The sequence below is a fragment of the Arachis stenosperma genome, chromosome 10 (genome assembly GCF_014773155.1).
Source record: "Arachis stenosperma cultivar V10309 chromosome 10, arast.V10309.gnm1.PFL2, whole genome shotgun sequence".
Taxonomy (NCBI): Eukaryota; Viridiplantae; Streptophyta; class Magnoliopsida; order Fabales; family Fabaceae; genus Arachis; species Arachis stenosperma.
In genome coordinates this window covers 2,220,122-2,245,304 of record NC_080386.1, presented here as the reverse complement: position 1 = coordinate 2,245,304, position 25,183 = coordinate 2,220,122, and the positions used below count along the sequence as shown (strand labels likewise).

Here is a 25,183-nt window from a genome sequence, read left to right as displayed (position 1 = left end):
GGTTATTGCATTCATTGAGAAATGTCGCCTTGGGATGCATATTTTTCATATGTCATTCGGAGAGTACACAATAAGACCGCAATTCTTCTTGCCATAGTGGGCTGCACACCAAGAATCCGTTGCACCAACTTGCTATAAAATTCCTCCCAATCTCCAAAGATTTGTGCTATTGCCTTTCAGTTCGCGAGCCAAATCTTTCTGTAACTAGGTCTGAAACCATAACTTGCCTGTATTGCTTGCTGCAAAACCTTTATTGTACCGCATCATCCGCCCTGACTAATGAAAAGAGGAAAGCACATATTAAGTGATAATCAAGCTGCATATAATCGCTTAATATCTATTATACCTCCTAACCTCTCAGGTACTCTTTTTCTGTGGAAGTGAGTTTTGTATCAACCAATTGCAGTTTTTACCATATTCTTTGTACTTTTTATGGTACTTAAGATGACCTAACTCCAACACTATGTACTCTACTCTAAAACGGATGCAATAATGCTTGACATTAAGCACAACTTTCACTTTATTCTTGAATGACTGCCCAATTTAAAATTCTGTTAAAGCGTTTGTATCGTGCAATTTCTGGCCATAAAAAACAGACTCAAAATCCAATTATTGCAACATCGTATCCAAGTTTAGGGTGAAAAAGTGTGGTGGTATTGCTGTGTGCCAGAACTTGATGGACATGCTGTGTACATGGATAGCTCCTTCTATCTTTTATCAATGTCCCAAACTATCTCGATTCTAGCTCCACTAGTTCCTCCTCTAAATCATTGTCTTGCAATGCATTTTCAACCTAATCTGGTTCTCCATCCTCCTCACCAACAGCAATCATGTGAGAGCTACCAGTCATTGCAACCGCTAGCTCACCGAAGAAATGATCATCTCCAATAACACATGCATTCTAATCGACACGGTCACATGGTTTAAAGCAACTGTAAAACATGGGAATGCAACCAATGCTGCAGCTGGTGCAACCATAGGCATCGAACTGGAAACTCCCCCTAAGCCAATCGATTGAGGATTCAAAGTTGATCCCCATGAATTGGCGATAACATCCTCCAACTTTGCAAATAACTCATGGGTTCTCACCTCGAAAAAATTTCTTTGACAATAAAAAAGTACTTGCAAATCTTCATCGGACCGTAGAACAAACATGTCGTACTTCACACCGCTTGATACAACGGCAATGAAAACCTTGTAAAATAATTTTTCCACCCGCTTGATTCTACACATTCCAAGTTTTTGTAATATACTGGTTTGAACATTTACAAAACTATTTGATGAATAGAGAAAAATATTCAAAAGCTCTTTGTTTGTAAATTTTATATCATGTCTTTTGCTCTAAAATTTTTTGTGTAGTGCACAAGAGTTAAGAAACTATTTTTACTAGATGTTATATTTATTTACTTGATATCACAATAACTTTCAATAAGTATTTATAGAATAATCAACATTCATAAACTGTCACAATTAAGAGAGAAATTAGGTTTAGAGCATAAACTACTACTATCCATTGTGATTTATGGGTTTATTTTTTTTTCAAAAATAATTGTCACTACAGTAATTTAGCTTAGTTATTCTCTCTTTATAATCCGATATAAATTATAACAGTTTATGCTTTACATGATACTGCATAAGTAATGATTATCTAAGGCAGATTATATGTAAAATCCTAAAATTCTACAACTAATTATAGTTTACATAAAATTAGATCAAGACTTTATTGTAACAAAATATCAAATATTATATTTGTGTAAATTAAAATTTTATTTTATTTAGTCTTGCCATTTATCTTAATATGGGGGTAGATAAATTAAAGGGGATATGAAATATAAAATACAAGTTGTATGACATCTTTTTCGATCGATATACACGTTACAATTTCAGATGATGTGTAAATATTTGTGATTGCTTAAATAAATATACCGATGTTGAATGGTGAATGGTGAATTATGTTGGTGGGTCCCCAACCAAGTGGGGTCCACGACTTTAAAAAAAAAGAAATAAAGAAAGAAAGTGGCTAATTGCCACGGGAGAAAAAGAGAGAGATTAGGAAGCCTCATTCATTTTTTTTTTGAATGAAAGAAAAGAAGCAGTAGGGTTTCGGCGTGAGAGAAGAAGAAAATTGGGGAAAAGAGCTTTGTCAACATTGATCACATTGACTTGGTAAACTTGTTCCATTTCTTATGAAATTTTAGTATGTTATTCCTGGTGTAGAGATGAACATTAGGATATAACTTATTTGTTATATTACCTTCTCTTTTGCCTGATTTGAGATACCCACTTAGTGGAGAGTTTATGTTGATTCCACCAGTTTTGGTGATGTATTTTGTTGATTGTTGAGATGCCCTAGTGTCACTAGAAAGACTGTTTGTGTACCCATTATTCTGATAGTGGAAGATTTTTCTGGACTAGGTCCCGTTGATTTTTTGTCCCTCTTTTGGGAGTTTTCCCACGTTAAAATTATGGTGTCTAATTATTTAATTTCTACCATTATATTTGCTGCTTGGAGTAGTATCTTTGGTGTTGCCCATTTAATTGCATAGGTTGTGGGAAAATTATTTTTGGTGCTTCCGCTGTTAAACAGGTTCTTGGTTGAACCTTTTGTTGAGTTTTTCCCAACAAAGTGGTATCCAGAGCTTTGGTTGTTTATTTCTGTGCTGATTAAATGGAGGAAAATACTCATGGACTGAATATGGTTAAATTGAATTCCCACAATTATTCAATTTGGAAGACCCTCATGGAAGATATGCTGTATAGCAAAGACTTGTATGATCCTGTGGAAGGGGATAAATCCAAAGGTACTAAATCCGATGCTGAATAGAAGAAGCTGAATCGGAAGGCAGATGCTTTGATTAGGCAATGGCTTGATCTTAGCGTGTATCCACATGTTGACACCGAAACGAATGCCGAGAAAATGTGGAACAAATTGAAGGAGTTATATGAGAGAAAGAATGTGCAAAACAAAGCATTCTTGATTAGGAAGCTTGTCAATATGAAATATGTTGAAGGTAAATCAATGCCGGAGCACTTGAGCATTTTTCAGGAGACGGTGAACCAACTGACAAATAATGAAATCACTTTGAATGATGAGTTGCAAGCCTTGTTGTTGTTGAGCTCTTTGCCTGATAGTTGGGAAGTTCTGGTTGTGACACTGACTAACTCAGGTCCAAAAGGAAAGTTGACGTTAGCAATGGTTAAAGAGAGCATGTTGAATGAAGAAGCCAGAAGAAGAGAGCGAGGTTTGACTAATGCCTCCTCCCAGTCAGAAGCACTTGTTTCAGAGTCACGGGGGAGAAGTCAAAGTAGAAAACCTCACAGTTCTGACAGGTCAGAGAGTCGAAGCAAGTCAAGAGGAAAGTACAAGCCAAGAAAGGAGTTCATTTGTCACCATTGTGGCAAGCCGGGGCATATCAAGAGGTATTGTAGGTTCTTGAAAAGAGAACAATCAAGGGGAAGAAACGAAGACAAAGGTAAAGATAGTGATAAAGAAACTGCTGCTATTATTTATGAAGATGTTCTTATCACATATGATGAAAATTATGTGAATCTTGTTTGTGATGATTCCACTTGGATTATGGACTCTGTTGCCTCATGTCATGTCACTCCAAAACATGAATTTTTCACTTCCTATACTGCTGAAAATTTTGGCAAGATCAAATTGGGAGATAAAGGAGTGTGTGATATCATTGGTATGGGTGATATGTGGCTTGAAACCAACATGGGATGCAAGTTGCAATTGAAGAATGTTAGGCATGCACCAGATATGCGGTTCAATCTCATTTCAGTGAAGGCATTGGATCAAGAGGGGTATTGCACTTCCTTTGGTAGTGAAAAATGCAAGATTACCAAAGGGGCTCTCATTGTTGCTAGAGAAGACAATAGTCTTACTACTCTCTACCGGTTGCAAGCAAAGTTGTGCAAAGAAGAGATGAATGTAGCTGATGATTCCTCTTCTGATTTGTGGCATATACGTCTTGGTCACTTGAGTGAGAAAGGACTAAGCGTCTTGGCCAAGAAGCACTCACTTCCAATGAAAGGTACAACTTTAAATACTTGTACTCATTGTTTTGTTGGAAAGCATGCTAGAGTGTCATTTCATAATTCTGGACATCATAGGAGATCACATGTTCTAGATTTAGTTCACACTGATGTTTGCACTATGGATGCTAAGACACTAGGTGGTGCATCATATTTTGTTACTTTTATTGATGATTATTCTCGAAAAGTGTGGGCTTTTGTTTTGAAATCTAAAGACCAGGTGATCGATATCTTCAAACACTTTCATGCAAGTGTTGAAAGAGAAACAGGAAGGAAATTAAAATGTGTTCGAGCAGATAATGGTGGTGAATACAGGGGTCCGTTTGAAGAGTATTGTAAAGGACATGGAATCAAGCTTGAGAAGACGGTTCCTAAGACTCCTCAACATAATGGAGTTGCAGAGAGAATGAATCGCACTATCAATGATAGAGTAAGGTGTATGCTCTCTCATGCAAAGTTGCCTAAATCCTTTTGGGGTGAAGCAATGAGGACTGCAGCAGATTTGATCAACCTTTCTCCTTCTGTTCCACTTAATGGTGATGTTCCATAGAAAGTTTGGAGAGGGAAAGATGTCTCCTATAGTCACTTGCGAGTGTTTGGCTGCAAGGCTTTTGTTCACATTCCAAGAGATGAAAGGTCTAAACTTGATGGGAAGTCAAAGCAGTGTATCTTCATGGGTTATGGTCACGAAGACTTTGGTAACACATTATGGGATCCGGTAAGCAAGAAGATAATTAGAAGCCGAGATGTGATTTTTCTTGAAGATCAAACTATTGAAGATCTTGAGAAGACAGATAAGCCAACAGTAACTGTTGGACGTTCTGCTGATGATGAACCTGGTCCTTCCACTAGACCTCCTGTTGATGGGAGAGATGTACAAGTTGATAATGATGGTGATGATTTGCATGATGAACCTACACCTCAATCTGAGGTGCCAGATGTTGAAATTCCACCTGAACCACCAATTGAGCCTGAATTGAGAAGATCTACTAGAGAGCGTCATCCTTCTCAGAAATACTCTCCTCATGAGTATGTGATGAACACTGAGACTGGAGAGCCAGAAAGCTACCAGGAAGCTATGTCTGATGAGCATAAGGAAGATTGGTTGAAGGCCATGCAAGAAGAAATGAAATCCTTGCATGAGAATCATACTTTTGAATTGGTGAAGTTGCCGAAGGGTAAGAGAGCATTCAAGAATAAATGGGTGTTCAAATTGAAAGCGGATAAAAATGTCTCACGACCAAGGTACAAAGCTCGATTGGTTGTGAAAGGCTTTGAGCAAAAGAAAGGTATTGATTTTGAGGAAATTTTCTCTCCAGTTGTGAAGATGTCCTCTATTCGAGTTGTGCTTGGATTGGCGGCTAGCTTGAATTTAGAGGTTGAGCAGCTTGATGTGAAGACTGCATTCCTTCACGGTGACATAGATAAAGAAATCTATATGGAGCAACCAGAGGGTTTCGAGGTTAAAGGAAAGGAACACCTTGTATGCAAGTTGAAGAAGAGCTTATATGGGTTGAAGCAAGTGCCAAGGCAGTGGTACACAAAGTTTGATTCCTTCATGGAAGGTCATGGGTACAGTAAGACTTCTTCTGATCCTTGTGTCTATGTTAAGAAATTTTCTGATGGTGATTTTATAATTCTCTTGCTTTATGTTGATGACATGTTGGTTGTTGGTCATGACACTAAGAAGATTGAAAGTCTTAAGAAAAACTTGAACATATCCTTTGCTATGAAGGATTTAGGTCCTGCAAAGAAAATCTTTGGCATGAGTATCACTCGTGATAGGAAGAATGGGAAACTGTGGTTGTCGCAGCAGAAGTATATTGAGAAGGTTTTAGAGAGGTTTAGCATGAGTAATTCCAAACTTGTTAGTACTCCACTTGCTAGTCATTTCAAGCTGAGTTCGCAGCAATGTCCTACAAGTGAGAAAGAGAAAGCGGAAATGAAGAAGATTCCATATGCATCTGCAGTTAGCAGTTTGATGTATGCTATGGTTTGCACCAGGCCGGATATTGCTCATGCCGTTGGAGTTGTTAGTCGGTTTCTCTCTAATCCTGGCAAGGAACACTGGCAAGCAGTGAAGTGGATTCTCAGATACCTTAATGGTACTTCCAGAGTTTGTTTATGCTTTGGGAGTGGCCAACCTGTGTTGGATGGTTACACAGATGCAGATATGGCTGGGGATCTTGATTCAAGGAAGTCTACTTCTGGTTATATGATGACTTTTGCAGGGGGAGCTGTGTCGTGGCAATCTCGACTTCAGAAATGTGTTGCTTTGTCTACTACAGAGGAAGAATACATTGCTGTTGTTGAAGCTTCTAAGGAACTCTTGTGGATGAAGAAATTCCTACAAGAGTTAAGCATCAATCAAGAGAAGTTTGTGTTATTTTGTGACAGTCAGAGTGCTATCCATCTCAGCAAGAATCCAACGTTTCATTCTAGATCGAAGCACATAGAGGTGAGGTATCATTGGATACGTCAAGCGCTTGAGATGAAGTCATATGCACTTGAGAAGATCCATACTGATGATAATGGTTCAGATATGATGACTAAGAGTTTACCTGCAGTGAAGTTTGATTTCTGCAAAGAGAAGACGGGTTTGGTGGAGTAGCCTATCCCCACTTGAGTTGGTGAGGGGGAGATTTGTTGGTGGGTCCCCAACCAAGTGGGGCCCACGACTTTAAAAAAAAAGAAATAAAGAAAGAAAGTGGCTAATTGCCACGGGAGAAAAAGAGAGAGATTAGGAAGCTTCATTCATTTTTTTTTTTTGAATGAAAGAAAAGAAGCAGTAGGGTTTCGGCGTGAGAGAAGAAGAAAATTGGGGAAAAGAGCTTTGTCAACCTTGATCACATTGACTTGGTAAACTTGCTCAATTTCTTATGAAATTTTAGTATGTTATTCCTGGTGTAGAAATGAACATTAGGATATAACTTATTTGTTGTATTGCCTTCTCTTTTGCCTGATTTGAGATACCCACTTAGTGGAGAGTTTATGTTAATTCCACCAGTTTTGGTGATGTATTTTGTTGATTGTTGAGATGCCCTAGTGTCACTAGGAAGACTGTTTGTGTACCCATTATTCTGATAGTGAAAGATTTTTTTGGACTAGGTCTCGTGGGTTTTTTGTCCTTCTTTTGAGGGTTTTTCCACGTTAAAATTCTGGTGTCTGATTATTTAATTTCTGTCATTATATTTATTGTTTGGAGTATCTTTGGTGTTGCCCATTTAATTGCACAGGTTGTAAGAAAATTATTTTTAGTGCTTCTGCTGTTAGACAGGTTTTTGTTTAAATCTTTTGTTGAGTTTTTCCAACAAATTAGAATAAAGAAGTTTATATTTTATAAAAACAATAGTGGTGATGTATATGTGCCTTCAAATTTCGTACGTGAGATGTAACAATGGTTCTCGGGTTGAGATGCTATATTCCATTGTCATTTGATTCATAATTTTCTACAATTTTCTTTTCCTTTTAATGGTCATGATTCAATGAATATAGTTATGCAAACGGCTTACCAAAGTCCATGTGAAAAATGAGTGCCAGCGGAAGAGCAAAAAACAAAAATATTATATACACATAAAAAATTAATTATTAAATTAATTATGATATAATTTTACATAAATAAATATATAATTTAATTATTTTTTATATATATTTTATATTTTAATATATATTTTATATTAAAAATTTGGTAATTAATTTTAGTGAATATTTATTATGGTTGTCTAAAATAATACACAAGAACGCAACCTTTTAAGCATATCCATATATATATAGTGTGATTTTCGTTTATGAAATCTCGTAAGATTTTTTACGAGTTTTTTAATTTTGATATGGGGATGGCGTTGGTGTTTTTCAACGTTATGGGGGTTTGGGGTGTTTGACGGAGATGTGACGGCGCTGCTCAAGAAATCGGTGGCACCGAGTGGGGGGAAGGAAATCGGTGGGACCGATTTCTGGGAACGGGAGGGGCTGAAATCGGTGGCACCGATTGGTGACCCGTTGCCACATGTCGCGCATGCAGGTGGCTCCCCTGGTGGCCCGTGACTCTTATCTCTATTTCCCCTACCGTATACCCCTCTCTCTTTCACTCTCCAACACTCTCTCTTTCACTCTCAACTTTCCCTTTCTACTTCCTCTCAACCCCACTCCTTCACCATTGTTGGACCACCACAGATCAGGGAAAGAATAAAAAAAATGCCAAAAAAAAAGGAAAACTAAGGAAGTAAATCAACCGGAGCTTCATATTGTTAATTATCTTGGAGATCCAAATCGTGTAAGTTTTTTTTTCATAATTTTATTTAATGATAATGATAGTGATAATTTTAGATTTTATTAACAGTATATATTGTAATGACACTAAGTAGAAATTAGAAATTAAACATATATGTATGTATTTTATTATTAGGTGGTTAGAAATAGAAATAAAAATAAGAATAAACCTTGTATGTATGTATGTATGGAGATGAGATGAATGTTTGTTTGTTGTGATGAATGTTTGTTTGTTTGTACTGGTGATGAAGATGAAGCTCTGGGTATTGTATATTATTTAAAAAAAAGAAAAAAAATATTTGAAAAAATAGTACATTAAAAAAAAAAAAAGAAAAATCTGTACCTAATAAATTGGAATAGGGAGATATTAATATATTGTTGTTGTTATTGTCAGTATTAGTAATCGAATTTAATTAATTATTACGATTAATAATGAAAATTTTATTAGTTATTTTATTTATGATCGTTAATTATTATGATTAATAATAAAATTAGTATATATACTGTTTGAATAATAATAATAATAAAAAATTAGTATGTTGTTTGGTTTATATAAATAATAATAATAATAATAGTAATAATAATAAATAATAATAATAAAAAAATTAGTATGTATGTTATTTGAATAATAATAATAATAATAATAATAATAATAAATTAGTATGGTACGTTTTATACGAATAATAATAATAATAACAATAATAATAATCATAATAATAGAAAAATTAGTATGTATGTATGCTGTTTGAATATAATAATAATAATAATAATAATAATAATAAGAATAATAATAAAAAATTTGGTATGGTTTTTTTTTATACGAAGAATAATAATAATAATAATAATAACAATAATAATAATCATAATAATAGAGAAATTAGTATGTATGTATGCTGTTTGAATAATAATAATAATAATAATAATAAATTAGTATGCTTTTTTATACGAATAATAATAATAATAACAATAATAATAATCATAATAGTAGAGAAATTAGTATGTATGTATGCTGTTTGAATAATAGTAATAATAATAGTAATAATAATAATAATAATAATAAATTAGTATGCTTTTTTTATACTACGAATAATAATAATAATAATAACAATAATAATAATCATAATAGTAGAGAAATTAGTATTAATATGTATGTATGCTGTTTGAATAATAATAATAATAATAATAATAATAATAATAATAATAATAATAATAATAATAATAAATTAGTATGCTTTTTTTATACGAATAATAATAATAATAACAATAATAATAATCATAATAGTTGAGAAATTAATATGTATGCTGTTTGAATAATAATAATAATAATAATAATAATAATAATAATAATAATAATAATAATAATAATAATAATAATAATAATCAGAAATTAGTATGCTGTTTTTTTGTTTGAATTGGTATTTTGCTGGGAATTAGTTTTAATGGACATGTTAAGTATACTTGTGTTATTGAATAATATAATTATATTATATTTGTTCTTATACTGGAAAATGTGGTATTGTAGGCTTCAAGGATGTTGATGTGCGATCATTTACACCCGCCGGATCCATATAACCAAATTGTTGAGGCACAGTTACGCGAGACTGGATTTTATTATGTATCCCAAATTGGAGTTATTAAAGGCCAGTCAGCAATGATTAATGCTCTGATTGAGAGATGGCGGCCCGAGACTCATACTTTCCATTTTTCGGTTGGTGAGTGTGCCGTGACCTTGGAGGATGTGGCGGTAATTCTCGGTCTACCAACAAATGGTCTTCCGGTTACAGGTCCGACCATGAGTAGCTTTGAGGCATTGGAAGCCGAGTGCTTGCACCAATTTGGAATTGCACCCAGCAAAAATGAATGTAGAGGGAGCTTTATAAAATTAACGTGGTTTAGGGGTGTGAGAGATCGTATAGTGTTGAATGATGATGTGCACATGCAGATGTATGTAAAGTGTCACATAATGTTGTTATTTGGGAAAGTTCTATTTGCAGATAAGTCGGGTGCAGGGGTGCACTGGAAATTTTTACCGTTGCTCCGCAACTTCGGCCAGATCATACAGTTTAGTTGGGGTTCGGCATGCCTGGCACACTTGTATAGATCATTGTGCAGGGCAACTCGTGTCGACTGCAAGGAGATGGACGGTCCACTGACACTGTTGGTCAGTTGGGCTTGGATCCGGCTACCATTTCTAGCGCCGATTCCTGGCAATCCCGGAGTGTTTCCAATTGCAAACAGGTAATTTTGATTAAAGTATGCATTGAAATAATTGATATAAATTGTATTTTGTTTATGGTAAGATAAGTTAACAAATGGATTGTCCGTCTGCAGGTGGCATAACTGGGACCGTCAAAACTATGCCTACCGATATAAAACGCTTGCCTACTACAGGAGGCTGTTGGATGATCTAGAAGAAGGACAGGTATTGTGTAAAATACAAGTACCTTATGTAAATTCTTAAGTGAAGTAATTGTTGTGTAATCATCTTACTGGAGAATTGTCTAGTTTGTTTGGCAGGCTTATGGCATTGGATACATCGACCCAGACGTAATTCCCTTAGCCATCCGTCATAATTCGGTGGTGTGGAGTGTCACAGTGCCACTTATATCTTTTGAATGCATCGAGTGGCATGCTACTGATAGAGTCAGGAGGCAATTTGGATTGACACAGAGTGTTCCTAGTGAAGTGCAGGATCTAGGTGCATCACATGGGGAAGTTCTAACTGGGCCTAAGAATCAAGACTGGGCCAATACCCACTCGCGTTGGGTGATGCAATGGACCAATCGATATAGTCACATTCTATCTGAAGACTTGGAGCATTTACATTATCCGTTAGAAATTTACATGCATTGGTACCGAGAGACATATGGTGACCACTTGCAATTGTCAAACCTTGTTTTTGAAGAGAATCCAGAAGGTCCTCCACCACCACCACCACCACCGGCACCAGAACCGGAACTGGAACCGGTGGCCGTACCTCCACCACCACCGCCACCGGAACCGCCACATCAGGGGGTTGAGTATTTTGCACCATATGTTCCTTACACGCATCCGTCTGATTATTACTCAGCGTCAGTCCCGTCACACCATCAGTTTTGGGGTGGTCCACATTCTGAGTATGGAGAGCAACCTTCATTCAGTCAGCTACTTGGTTTGATGGCATCGGGGTCGCACCAGTCACATTCAGGTAATTATATTGACATTCCCATCGACCATCAAGCACATTTTGGTGGAATTACTCCAGCTAGGAGGTCATTGGATTTGGGATATCGGGGTCGCACTTCATCTGATAATTCTGGTGCCAGAATGTCTGTTGACTCGAGCAGAAGTAATGAAGCGGCGGGAGGGATCATACAAAGTGGAAATCCTAGACGTATTCCGATGACTCTGATTCATGAGAGTCATAGAGCAGTTCATCAGGATGAGGTTGAGGATGAGTCTGAGGATGAGGGTGATGATGAGGATGAGTCTGAGGATGAGGGTGATGACGCTGAGGGGTCTGAGGATGAGGGTGGTGATGAGGATGACGATCCTGCTGACGAGGATACAGCACCTAGTGCAGGTAAAACATAGTGTTAGTAATGATTTGTATTTATATTTGTAATTGTATTTGTATTTATATTTGTATTTGTATTTGTATTCATATTTGTATTTGTATTTATATTTGTATTCATGGTGAACTTGTATTTATATTTATATTTATATTTATATTTATATTTATATTTATATTTGTATTTGTTGTGTTTACATAGGTACGGCCACAAGTGAAAAAGGTAAAGGTTACAACCTTAGAGCTGATCCTCCACGTCGGAGTGCAAATCGGTATACACCATCCGCCTTTTACAGGATTGCAAAGAAGTGCAGAAAGTTATACAAAGATATCAAGTGGGCACCGAGGAAGTGAAGTTGTAACTAGTTAATTATTGAGAATGTTACCTAGGTTCTTACTACTATTTAAGAAATAATGTGTACTATTGACTCATTGAGTATGTTAACTAGGTTATTATTGTTAACTAGGTTGTTATTGTTGACTATGTTTATTTGGTTATTGGTATCTACTTATTGATTTTGTAGACTACATTGTTATTGTTGACTATGTTAATTTCATTATTAGTATTTATTTATTGAGTATGTTAACTAGGTTGTTATTGTTGACTATGTTAACTAGTATTTACTTATTGAGTATTTACTTAATGAGTACTACACGTAGATTGTTATTACTTTTTGCGTATCTTCTATCGTGTATGTTAATCAGGTTTGAAATGAATATAAGCACTGGTTGGTCAATTCAAATGTCAATGTCGTACATAAATGAAATCCAAACGAAATGTAAAAAAAGGTAACTACTACTATTCGGTTAGACCTGCACCACCACCACCACTTTGACGACATCTACTGCGACTATGACCTTCGGCACCGCATTGCTTGCATCGCCTCGGGCGACGCAACATACGAGTGTCCATCTCATTCAAGAAGCGGGTCATCTTCGGCCGGCCCTTGGCTACCCGTCTGAGGAACGGGTTTCCAACGAATCTAGGTCCATGATAAGCAGGCCACGTTGCCGGATTTTCCAGTGGTCGAAACCTAGCCCTGTATACTCTTCGAATTTGGTCCATCTTGTAAACATCATTAACGAACACTTTCCAATCCAACCTCTGATTTGCACAACACGCAAACACGTGCCTACACGGAATTCGGTCAACCTGGAATTCACCACAGTCACACCGATAGTGGCGCAGGTCAACTGCATACTCAACCCCACTAGGCATCTCGCGTACTTCGAAGACTTCATTTTCTCTATCAAAACAGCTAACCTGTATGTTACCTGATGCTCGTTGATTTGCATTCAGCTTGGTTGTCACCATCTCAGAGAATACAAGTCCAGCACTGATTCGGGCTTCAGCCTCAGCTCTTTTCCTAGTGAACAACTCATTCAGCCTGTAAAATGTCGCCTTAACAAGTGCAGTGACTGGGAGATTGCGTGCACCCTTTAAGACGGAGTTGATACATTCCACAAGATTGGTGGTCATATGACCCCATCGGTAACCACCATCAAATGCCAAAGCATACTGCTCACGAGGGATCCGATCAAGCCAATTGGTGTAAGCCTCACCCCGTTCCTTTAATTGTTCATAGCGCATCTGGTACTCCCTGGTCGTCCTTGAATATCCTATGAAAAACATTCAGTCAACTATGAACACCAGTCTATTTGATCGTGCTTACAATAAATTAAAAGTTCATTGTATACAAACTTACCAATGTTGACGATAAGCTTCTGCAGGTAAGGTGCTTTGAACTTCCTCAAGAAGTTGGACTCAATATGCCTGATACAAAACATATGGAAAGCTCTTGGAGGAGACCACGCCCCATTACTTCGTTCAATAGCTGACCTAATCGAATCGTGTCGATCGGAGATTAGTCCAACACCATCACGGGTCACCACATGTTGACGCAGGTTGCTCAGAAAAAAGTGCCATGCATCAGAAGTCTCTCCCTCCACTATGGCAAATGCAATAGGCACGATGTTGTTATTAAAATCTTGTGACACTGCAACCAATAAACAACCCTTGTATTTTCCATACAAATGAGTCCCGTCCACCTGCACCACTGGCTTGCAGTGTCTGAAGGCCCTTATACAGGGGTAATAACTCCAGAAGACTCTATGTAGAACACGTATATCAGGAACCAAATCATCCCCCTGGTAAGCTGGCATTGTTTCAAAGTGAACCACAGCTGATGGCTCTTTGTGGCACATGGCCTCAAACCATATCGGCAAAGCTTCATACGATGCTTCCCAACTTCCAAAAATTGATTCGACCGCCTGCTGCTTTGCTAACCAAGCCTTGCGATAACTGATGGTGTAGTTAAACTTTGACTGGATATCAGCAATTACTGATTTCACCTTTATAGAGGGTCAACCTCTACCAACGGCTTTATTGCTTCTGCAACTGTCTTGGAATCCAGCTTCGAATGGTCTTGAGAAATAGTAGACCTGGTACAAGTATGACTTCCATTGTACCTCCTTATCTCCCAACAGTACTTCTTCTGCATTTTGGTTACCCGGATCAACCAGTCACAACCATTCCCATATTCTATACATTTGGCATAGAATGTCGTCGGTTCTGACTCATATACCCGATAGTCCACACCTCTCCGGATGGTAAAATCTTTCATTGCCTTGATTACTGCCTCCCTTGAGCTGAATTCCATCCCCACTGTGAACTCACCATCCGCCACAACAGGAGGGGCTACATAGATCAAAAGTAACAAATGCTTCATTACGTACTCAGTAAGAAGTCCTTCATTACAACTCAATTAATAAACATACTTTACTAGGTAAGATCGTTATAGTCTTATTTTTCTCTATTCCATCTACGTAAACAACAATTAAAATATCATTCACAACAAATAATTATTAATTAATAAAAAAATCAAACGCTATGCTCACAAATGCCTGGTCACATATCACATACATTACTCATCTGACTTATCGATCTGCTACTTCAGAGATTCACGTAGCTAGCTAGGTTTACGTACCTGTATTCATATATTGCGGAAACTCCGGTGCGTGCATAGCCCCCAAATCCAACGACCGCATGAAAGAAGGCTCTTGAAACGGATGCGGGTTTGCTAGTGCATTTGCAACTTCCGCCACATCTGCGTTCATGGCGCCAACAGCTTCTTCTTCGTCCTCACCTGGACCGACGATCTCATAGTTACTTTCAAATTCATCTTCGCTTTCACTATTATAATCTTCCAACTCAATGTTACGGTCTGCTTCAGATTGCTCAAACTCAATATATAACTCGATGCACGATATTCGGTGGCGATTTTCCATGTACATTGAAAACATTTCCTGCATACTCGCTTCGTCCATCACATACTTGGTTTGAAATTGAACAAACCCGCCAAACACAGGTAAAGGATACCTGTACAAAATACACGATATTCTCCTACATCTTTGCGTGCCTATCTTCTCACAAATCACACCTTTCAACTCCTCAAATGACAATGTGAACGGAATAACAACATCTAATGGATTTTCACACACAAATTGAACTCCCTCATATGTTTGTAATAAGATCTGTCCGTAGTAATAAATCTTCAATACAACTCTATCATCCATAACACTATCTATTCCCAGCCTCACAGAAATTTTTTTTACAAAAATGAAAGAGAAGAATCAGAGAAGAGAAGAGAAGAGAAGAGAGGAGAAGAGGATGAACATTAGCGAACGAGGAAGAAATGGGGCTTCTGTGATACCACCATCCGCTTTTTGTGTTGACTAAGGACAAATCGGAGGAACCGACCGCTGCACACCCAAATCGGTGGGACCGATTGGTGAACCCGGATTAAAATAAAATTAGACCACACACAAATCGGTGGCACCGATTTCATACCCAACAGCCTCCCCTTCCACAAATCGGTCCCACCGATTTTACCCCTCACTCACACAAATCGGTGGTACCGATTTCTCCTACTACAAATCGGTGCCACCGATTTCTTCCCCCTAAAATCCAAAAACGCAGCGCCGTCATAACAGTGTAAATCACCCATAATCATCATATTCCAGCATAACTCACACCCCAATATCATATCTAAAAAAATCTGCCCGCCTAATTTCCTTTATTTTCTAACATGTGTTTCAACACTTGCAACTTTCATTTTTTCAGCATTTGTGCATTGAGATTTGACAGCACCGAGAACGATAACTACTTTAAATATGGAAAATTTAAACTTTTCCGCTCACTAACCTTTAATAAAATAGTGTGGTATAAAGAGAGAATATAATTTTTTTATAATTATTTTTTATTATTTTATTATTATTCAAAATATAGATCTTACTTTTATTAATCTCTCTTTTATTTTATTAAAAGAAAAATCTATAAACTTATATCTTTACCATATAATTCACCTAATAAAATATTTTAAAAATAGTGCAACTATCAGATTTTATAATTGTGAAAACTCTTTTTTATTAAGAACTGCTGTTTTATTCATTTTCTTAAATCCTATCTAATATATAATATAGTTTATTTAAATTAGCATTTTATCGAATATTCCATCCGTCAAGCCACAACATTTTTAGATATGATGTATATATTTATATAATGTAAAACTACAAAATCAACTATAATTTAGTGATTAAGAGTTGTGTGTAAGCAATTTTGATCGTCTGATAATCCTAGTAATTGTGAAAATGTAAAATATGACATATACTTTTTCATTTTCTTTTACCATAACCAAAAATTAAATATTGATATATTTTTTATGTTAATAAATAATGATATATCATATATGATAAACTAATATCTAGTGTTTTTTATTTTTTGGGCTGGAAATTAACCTCTAGTCTTTTATCCAGTTTTTCAAGCGGGTCCAATGTTTGGGCCCTTCATCTAGTCCATTAAAGAATGAGCCTTTTTTTTCTTTTTGGGCTAACTAAAAAAAGTGAAAACTGAAACAATACCAACCATATTATGGTAGCTATTGGGCCTCACAACATTCCTCTTATCATATTATGGTAATCCAACCATATTTTCTTAGAAGAATGTTATACCGCTGTCTTTAAAATTAAAAAGAATGTTATACACATCACTTTTAATTTTTATATATATTTGAAGTATTTGATTGTAAATTTTGTTAAACAATAATTTGTGCACCTATTACTATTGCTAGTAATAACAGCTTCAAAAATGCTATGTCCATAATCGAAATGTTAGGCCAAATTTCAAATAATGAATCGTTTTGAATTGTAAGATCCATAAACATAACGCAACATATATGATATATATAACATAATACCAAGAATCCACAAAACACCATCAACATAGGTTAAGATCAAGCTAACCTTGACCAGATTATTTTCAATTCTGTATTAGATCAACATAGGTCCCTGCATTCCTCAAAAGTTTACTTCAAATTTTTATTACAATTTTTCAAAGGTTGGCATTAACTTCCTTAGTATTTTAGTCATTGGTCTCGACATGACACATTGATGGGTCCCAAAACGCCATTAGATCATGTGTAGCCAGACAAAGTAGCTTGTCAGGAAAGTGAAATTTCAACTTTGTACTTAACAATTGCCAAGAGATCAAAATTTAATGCTTGTTTGACTTTTGTAAACTTTGTGAAGAAAACTCACTCCTTTTATAAAATAAAAATCCATAAACCTAGCCTCAAGTTGCAAAGTGAGAATAGCCTAAACCTCATTCATTTAAGAACATTAAATTACCAACCACTTTGGTGCTTGTATATTACCCTAGGAAGTTTAATGTGATGAAGGCTTTACATTGTTCATAAAGTGTGATGCTTGGGCCCTGTAATGTAACATGTCATTGAGTTGCCACAGTCACTTTCAAATATTAAATGATTTCAATTTAATTATTGTATTGCAACTTTAGATATAATTTCATTCCATGAACATGACCGTTAAGATGTCACATTCAGCAAGACTGATTCCATTATTGCAACTATATAATCTTGAAGACTAGTTTATAGGATACTCAGCCTAGCAACTAGAGCTATTATACCAAAATATCTAGTTTATTTTGTTAAGAACATGAATAAAAATGCATAAGGTTTGCCATAAAAGTGTCTTACATAGGTATGCATCTCCAATATGTCAGTGAGCATGCATAAAAAGATTAGTTACAGAAGCAGTTAATTGGTCATAAGCCAATTTAAGAACAAATCATCCAAAGTTTTCCTTCAAACAAATCCAGAGTTATCATAACAAATCACCAAACAACTGGAACTAGACACTTTCTTCAGGTACCTGAAATCAGTGTCATAATACTACTTTCTAGTACACATCAGGATTCTCAGCTCAACACTGCAACACACCCTACAAAGAATATGAACAAATATCTAAGAACAGTGATTCAAGGAGATCATAACTACACAGTATATGCCAATAATGACTAAATGAAAATCACTTACTTTGGTGAAGTTACTCTCAACAGCTTTAGTCCTGAGAGAATGGCCGGGAGGAAAACTATCCTCGGCGTGTTGAGTAAATGTAGGGACTGAACTCAATTGCCGAGTGATCAAAGGTCGGTCAGCCTCCTTGTTTGCAATGTGAGGGTCCTCGGTTAAAGAGAATCCGAAGAGTCTGCAGCTACTTTTACACGAAGATGCCAACTCTTGACTTTCTCTCATTGCCAATGCTGATTCAACAGACTTTGAAGTGCCCAACTGATTATGGAAGTTAAACATGCCAAGGGAGTTCATATCTTCCTTAGCTCTTCTAGAGAAAATAGGCTCATCAGTTGGGAACGATGCAAATGTTCCACCTTTCACTTCAGTTGCATAGGGACGTCGGTAATGGACTGTACCCTCTATCTCCTGGCTACTCTTTTTATCATAATCAGAGTTTGAAAGAGGATTAACCACTTGCTGGAACATTAACACAGATGAAGGAGACGACACTTGCATTGATGCTACGGATGCATGCAGATGTGATGGATTGTCATGCACCTGGGTTGACCATCCATTTCTGGGGCTAACCAGATGATAACCATCAAAAAGTCCAAAGCGACCATTTGTGCGAGCCTCATCAAAAGACAAGGCCCTTCCATATGGTTGGCTTGGAAATATTTCTTGACCTTGCAAGACCTTTTGGAACCGGAATGATTCCCCAAAGCCTGTGCCATTGTTGTAGGAAAAATCAGAGCCTGCTTGAGGGATTCTGATATTACTTCCTACAACCGATGTCCCAGAACCAATAGAACCAGGATAACACCTCCCTAACTCTGATAACCTTGGACTCTGAGAATTAATACCATCATAAGGGGTATTAACACCCAAAATTTCTTGACCTTGCAAGACCTTCCGGAACCTCAATGATTCCCCAAAGTCTGATGTTCCAATCCCATCTGTAATGAGCAATAATTCAACATCTTATCAATGTTGATGCATGATGTAAAAGCTCAAATAAACAAAAGGAAAATGTAAACTTACTGGGAAGTGGAAATTCTAGTTTCCCTGAAGATCCAATTCGGCTCCTCTTCAAACCGGCTGCCATCAAGTTATTGGAAGTAGGAGCAGGCCCAGATGGCTCAATCTCCCATGGGGAAACCCTGTTATGCCTACTTGCTTCAACATCATCCCACCTTACCTGTAGGATAAGAACTTCTTGTTACCTTCTATTTTGATATAAAATAATGACCACAACATAGACCAGACTAATAACTACGAATAAAAAAAAGGAATCTATTTTGATAATGTGCTAACAAAGCAAACAAATTTATATTTATATAGGTACTCCAGCTGAAATTTCCTAATTAAACATGCAAAAAGTCTAATCAGATGGATGATAACCATCAACAAGTAATAAAGATGTCACTAGCAATAAGTGGACTACTCTACTGTTATTGATTTTATTTCTCTCATGTGAAGCCATCAGATTAGGCTGTCATCATCATTGTGGATTTTGAAATTAAAATGATAGCTGACTTTATGTTTTCGACCTTGGACTGCCATGGCTTATGGTTTAGGTACCTAGAATTTCAAAAGCATTAGTGGAGGCACGTTGTTAGCATTAGTATAGATTAAAGTTGGCTTTAGTTCTAGGATACAGATTTTCCTATAACCTATCCATGTTAGGACATGCAACATTTATTTTGCATGCTTAGGGCCAAATATACAGGAGTCATTAGATTCTTCAGAGGAAGTAAATCAATTTTATTTTTTAGGTCTTACTCATCAGCATAAAATTATCAAGCCTTGCAATATGAAAACACAGCCACATGCTCATGCTAAAAAACCATAACCATATTTGATTGTAGAATTATCACGGCAACATACCAGAAGGCATCTCCATTTTGAACCTGGCCATCTAACTGGATCCGCATCACCAATGCCAGCAATTAATCCAGTGAATCTGCTCAAGAGAAGTTTGAGTGATATCATTTGGTGATAGGTTGATTATATAGAGCAGGTTTAAACAAGACAACTGAGTGACTGACAAACCTGCGCTCTGCAGCATCTTCAGTTTCGAAGCGCATCTGGAACCTCATTCCAACTGAATAACAAAAATCAAGGCTCTTTAAAAATTTGTGGGGCGGTATGATGAATTCCGAAGAGCTCACCCTGCAAGGGATCAATGCATTAGATGGAAAGAGAGATGAGACCAAAGCATAAGTTCAGCAAGGCTCTATGCACTTGTTGCCATCAATTGTTTTAAAGAGTTTTTAGTTGTGAAGTTGATAACAATATAACAGTGTTGTCCACAGTTGCCTCTATATACACATGAACATAAAAAAACATAATTAAGTTTGCCAATAAACAATAGCAGCTATGTTGAAAAATCTAATTGATAAGTAGTGACTGTATTTGACATAAGGGATGAACAAAATGTCAATATCTGGTGAAGAAGATAAACACCTTGGATTATAGCAAACACTAAAGGCACTTCTTGAAGACAAAGCATTAATAATATTCATGACTGAGCCAGGATTCAGTTGCTGAATAGGAGTGGCAAAGATACCACCATTCTTCAACTGAGCAGCCCTACGAATCCCTAGTCTTAATTCTCCATCGTCACCCCTAAGGAATAACACAGCATCTCCAGACACAAGCTTCTTCTTGTTCACAAATGCACTCCATCCAGTTGTGAGCAAATGTCTCCGTGGCTGCCCTGCTCATAAAAAGACAAGAAATGATTACTCCGCGCATGCAGACACATAAGAATGGTAATGAATGAGGTACCTCTGTATATATGTCTAAACTTCCATTCAAGGCCATGCAAATCCTTCGCCACAAGCTCTTGTGAAGGCCTCTGTTGACTGTAATCCTAAAGTGAGCAATAAAACATAATTTCAAATTGTCATAAAGAGAATGAAAGAACAAAAGTCTTAGATCTGCTAACTTCACCACATCAACAGAACATTTAGAGGATCAGACTTGACTGCAGCATATAAAAGTAGGATAAATTATTTGAACAGTTCTCTTTTACAAGGAGAAAGGAGTGCCTCATAGTTCATAATTTACCAGAGGAGGAAAGCAATCTTCAGCTGCTCGACGAGGCACAGAAAATCCACCATGAGTGCTAGTGTCAGAAGCAGTAAGAGTCTTGCAAAACATATGGGGTGTTGTTGACTTCACCACAGCTTCAGTATCATCTTCTTCACCATCAACATCAACTACCCCATGCCGCAAGTTTTTCTCCACTTGCTACAATTATAGTAACCAAGTTCAACCATCTATTTTTGTTTTTTGAATAAAAGAAATCAACTAATAGAGGCGCTTCATTTAATAGTAAACACATATCTTTCCTTTCCCTTTCACTCTTCTAACAAGAAACTTTGTACTTCTCTTTTACCAGTTAGAACAAAGTTGAAGAGCTAGGTAGCATAGACAAATACACAGGTACCGTTGTGTACTTTTTGTGTTATTTGGTTCCCAGAAACATGACACGCAGCTAAATTAAGCAAAGCTTAGTCAATCTTACTTTTAATTGACCCCTAAGGTCTAGGCACTAAGTATTACTAAAATGTTGAGAGAATATGAAGTATTGTTTCTCAATGTCTTCTTTAAATCTAAACTAAAACAAAATTAAGATCATAAATATCCTAAATTCAGAATTCAGAATTCATAGTCGTGTATAAACCTCACCTCACTTTCAGGAACCAACAAGACCTGGCAATAGACTTCATCACTGCCTTCCTCTGCCTGCTCAGAAAAAGAACAAACATTTCATGAAATTTTCAACACAAGCCAAACTATAGCCACACTTTACACCAGCACAAAGGGGCAAAGGATATTTTTTTTCCTTGACCTATCAAAATCACATTGCAGTAATAATAATATACAAAACACAGGTCAGTCACAAATTGCTAAAAGTTGGCAAGTAAATCATTTTACCCAACAAAAATTTCTCAGCAAACATAAACAAAGAAACATTCCCAGAAGAAAAAGCTATCAAATTTGAGAATGAGAGAGACTTTACATGGAGCTTGACATCAAGAACACGACAGCAGACATGAGGTGGGATGTTATAGGCAGTGACGGGAAAATCCTGAGCCTGTTCAAAGTGGCCTTGTGGTAAGTACACAACCACGCTTCCTTTCTTTGGGAGAGAGATCATAGGGCCAGCACAAGCATGCCATAGCTCCAAGCACACAGAAGAAGAAGAAGGTGGAGCCAAAGCTGAAGCTGAAGTGCTTATACCAGAGTGAGAAGGTGATGAAGCAGAGCCCGTGGATGCAGATGATGGTGTTTGTGCTTCATCTTCCTCTGTGGTGTTGAGATCAATCAACCCCATGGGAACAGAACCCAGTTCTGGTTGCAATGTTAGGGAATCTAAAAAGAGTGTCTGAAGAAGAAGAAAAGGAAATAGTTTGAAAGAGAAAGAGGAAGACAGGGGAGATTTGAAGGAGTGGTTTTTTCATGTCTGCATTTTTCAGAGAGCGTGAAGGGTTCTGTTGTTAAGAGCAACTTTGGCATTGCTAAAAGAGGCTGACCCCAATACTCCCAAAAAGAAAGAGACCCTCTTTCTGTGTCTTCTTTCTCTCTCTCTCACACACACACTGAGCTATCACACTCTCTCTGCTAATATTATTTTCCCCCCCTTTGTTTCTTTTTTTGGGGGGGTTCTTTTCTTTTACTTTATTGTTGGTTTTGGCTGGAGGAGTGAACAAGAGTGGAGCGATGCGAATGAATGAGTGATTGGGTTTTTTTGGGGTAGCATCAAATCAAGCTTTCATTGGGATTTAAGTTGGGGCAATATAAAAATGGGTTTTTTATTATCCCCTCTCTCTCTCTCTCTCTTCCCTCATCTATTTAACTATTTTTTATTATAAAAAATAATCTTTTTTAATAATTATTTATTGGAGGGGCTTTTTTGCTTGGCTGCAGGCTGAAGCAGGAGCAGTGCTGCAGTTGCTGCAATGCTGAGACTGTTGGGTGTGATGTGTGGCAGAGAAAGTAGAGAGAGAAAAGAAAGAAAGAAAGCTACAAAGAACACAACACAGCACAGAGACTGTAGTAGTAGTAGTAGTAGTGCCTCACAATGTTTTGATGGCTATAAAGACCAATAATAAATAAATAAATAATAAAATAAAAGATAGATAAATAAAATAAAAAGGGTAATTTAAGACTGTACGGCAGCCCTGTATTTCCGGGCGGATGTCTATTCTGTCCCCTTCTACTTCACCAAATCTCACACCTATCCCTCTTTGTTTAACCTTAACACACAACACCTCACAACAACATGGTTTTGATGTCAACAATTTTTAAGATTAGGTCACTCTATGGTTCTGTTTCATCACTTTAGATTTTGATTACATCTCAGTTTCCATAATGGTATTCTTGACACTTAACTTTTTTTTTTTTTTTAATTTTGTTGACCATTGCTATTGGATTGTGTACAGAGATTCTCCTACCTATTTAGGATACTGTTTCTGTACGGACTTGAAGAGGCCTAAGTACTTGTATTGCACCATTTTTTGCATTCTGGACTTGTGGTATGTGGGTTTTACCCTAATAAATAAATTCGTATTGTATTTTTGCAATTGCCAACATTGGGATATAGTTAGGGTAGAATATTTTAGCCAGTTAATAGTTAAATTAATTTTTAAAAGATAAGATATTTTTTAAATTTATTTTTGAAATATTTTGTTAATTAAATTGATTTTTCAAAAATTATGAATTAATCATATTTGTCTTTCAGTCACTCTTTTAATAATTTTTTTCAAATATTGATGTTATAAAATATTAATTGATAACATATATAATACCTAATATGTCTAATTGAATATTAACCAAATATTTTATAAAAATTTATTAATTTAGTCATTTTTTCGAATTACGAACATCCTATTCCTAGTTGAACATGTTATCTGTCATGTATGCTATCAATTAATATTTCACATTATTAATCGTTGACGAAAATTGTGAATAGAGTAACTGAAAGAAAAATATGATTAATTTGTAATCTCTGAAAGACCAATTTAGTTAAAAAATCTTTCAGTAACAAATTTAAAAAATGTCTTATTTTTCAAAAATTAATTTAACTATTAACTCATATTTTACTTTTTTTTCTTTAAAATATAAAGAGATTATCATCACAAAACATGAAATATAGAGATCAATAAAGGATCGAAAAATAAATTTGCCAGATTCAAGTTTTACATAATTTAAATTTATAAAAGTATTATTCGTACATTAAAATCAGTCACTAATATATTTGTATATAAATACTATATAGTTTAATTTATTTTCAATTTGAATTTATATTTTAACATATATTTTATACTAATGGCTAATTTTAGTGGCAAATTTTAGTGTATACATAACATAGTCCATAAATTTATTAATAATTTCATGAGAAAAAATAATTAAGATATTAATACATATGATATTAATTAATTTAATAAAGGATATCAAATTATCTAATAAATTAATATTATTATTTTTACATAAAGATATATTTATATAAATAATCACTTTCATTATAAATGCTCATATTTGGCAGACTTTAATGGTAAACGTTGACAATTAACTTTAACAGCTAAAAGAATAATAAATAGACAAGTGAAAGACAAATGGGATTTTATTATATAGTTGTATGGTGTTTTTAAGCATATTCATATATTATTATTATTTTTTTCGCTTTACAAAAACGGCCAATTACTTTGCTAACTCAAGTTTAATTTTGACTTTGTCATTAGGGTCCTATATATCATTATTATTATTGGCTGCTTACTTAGACAAAAAGTAATGACAAATCCAGATAGATCACTAAGCCTAACCAATTATGCAACTGGAAAATTAATGGAAAAGTTTCTTTCATTCTTTCTAGCCTACTTCATAAAGTTTCTTGAGGCCATCCTTTCTTGCAAATATGGCATGTTAGTTTAATCATTCATGT

General features: G+C 35.9%; 2 protein-coding genes across 2 annotated transcripts; both read right to left on the bottom strand.

Moving 5' to 3' along the window:
* Window positions 1–12,659: 12,659 nt before the first annotated feature.
* On the bottom strand, window positions 12,660–15,436 carry LOC130955432 (uncharacterized). Its single transcript, XM_057882278.1, has 4 exons — window positions 14,848–15,436; window positions 14,236–14,558; window positions 13,567–14,185; window positions 12,660–13,480 (listed from the first exon to the last, which is right to left on the bottom strand). The coding sequence occupies exons 1-4, from the start codon at window positions 15,434–15,436 to the stop codon at window positions 12,660–12,662; spliced, it is 2,352 nt and encodes a 783-aa protein (XP_057738261.1).
* A 2,410-nt stretch (window positions 15,437–17,846) lies between these two features.
* LOC130956307 (auxin response factor 3-like) lies at window positions 17,847–23,222 on the bottom strand. The gene is made up of 10 exons (XM_057883347.1): window positions 22,262–23,222; window positions 21,928–21,984; window positions 21,304–21,486; window positions 21,022–21,106; window positions 20,698–20,950; window positions 20,284–20,403; window positions 20,119–20,194; window positions 19,273–19,429; window positions 18,253–19,187; window positions 17,847–18,157 (listed from the first exon to the last, which is right to left on the bottom strand). Exons 1-10 carry the CDS (start codon window positions 22,574–22,576, stop codon window positions 18,140–18,142), a joined length of 2,199 nt encoding a protein of 732 aa, XP_057739330.1. The 5' UTR covers window positions 22,577–23,222; the 3' UTR covers window positions 17,847–18,139.
* Window positions 23,223–25,183: the final 1,961 nt, after the last annotated feature.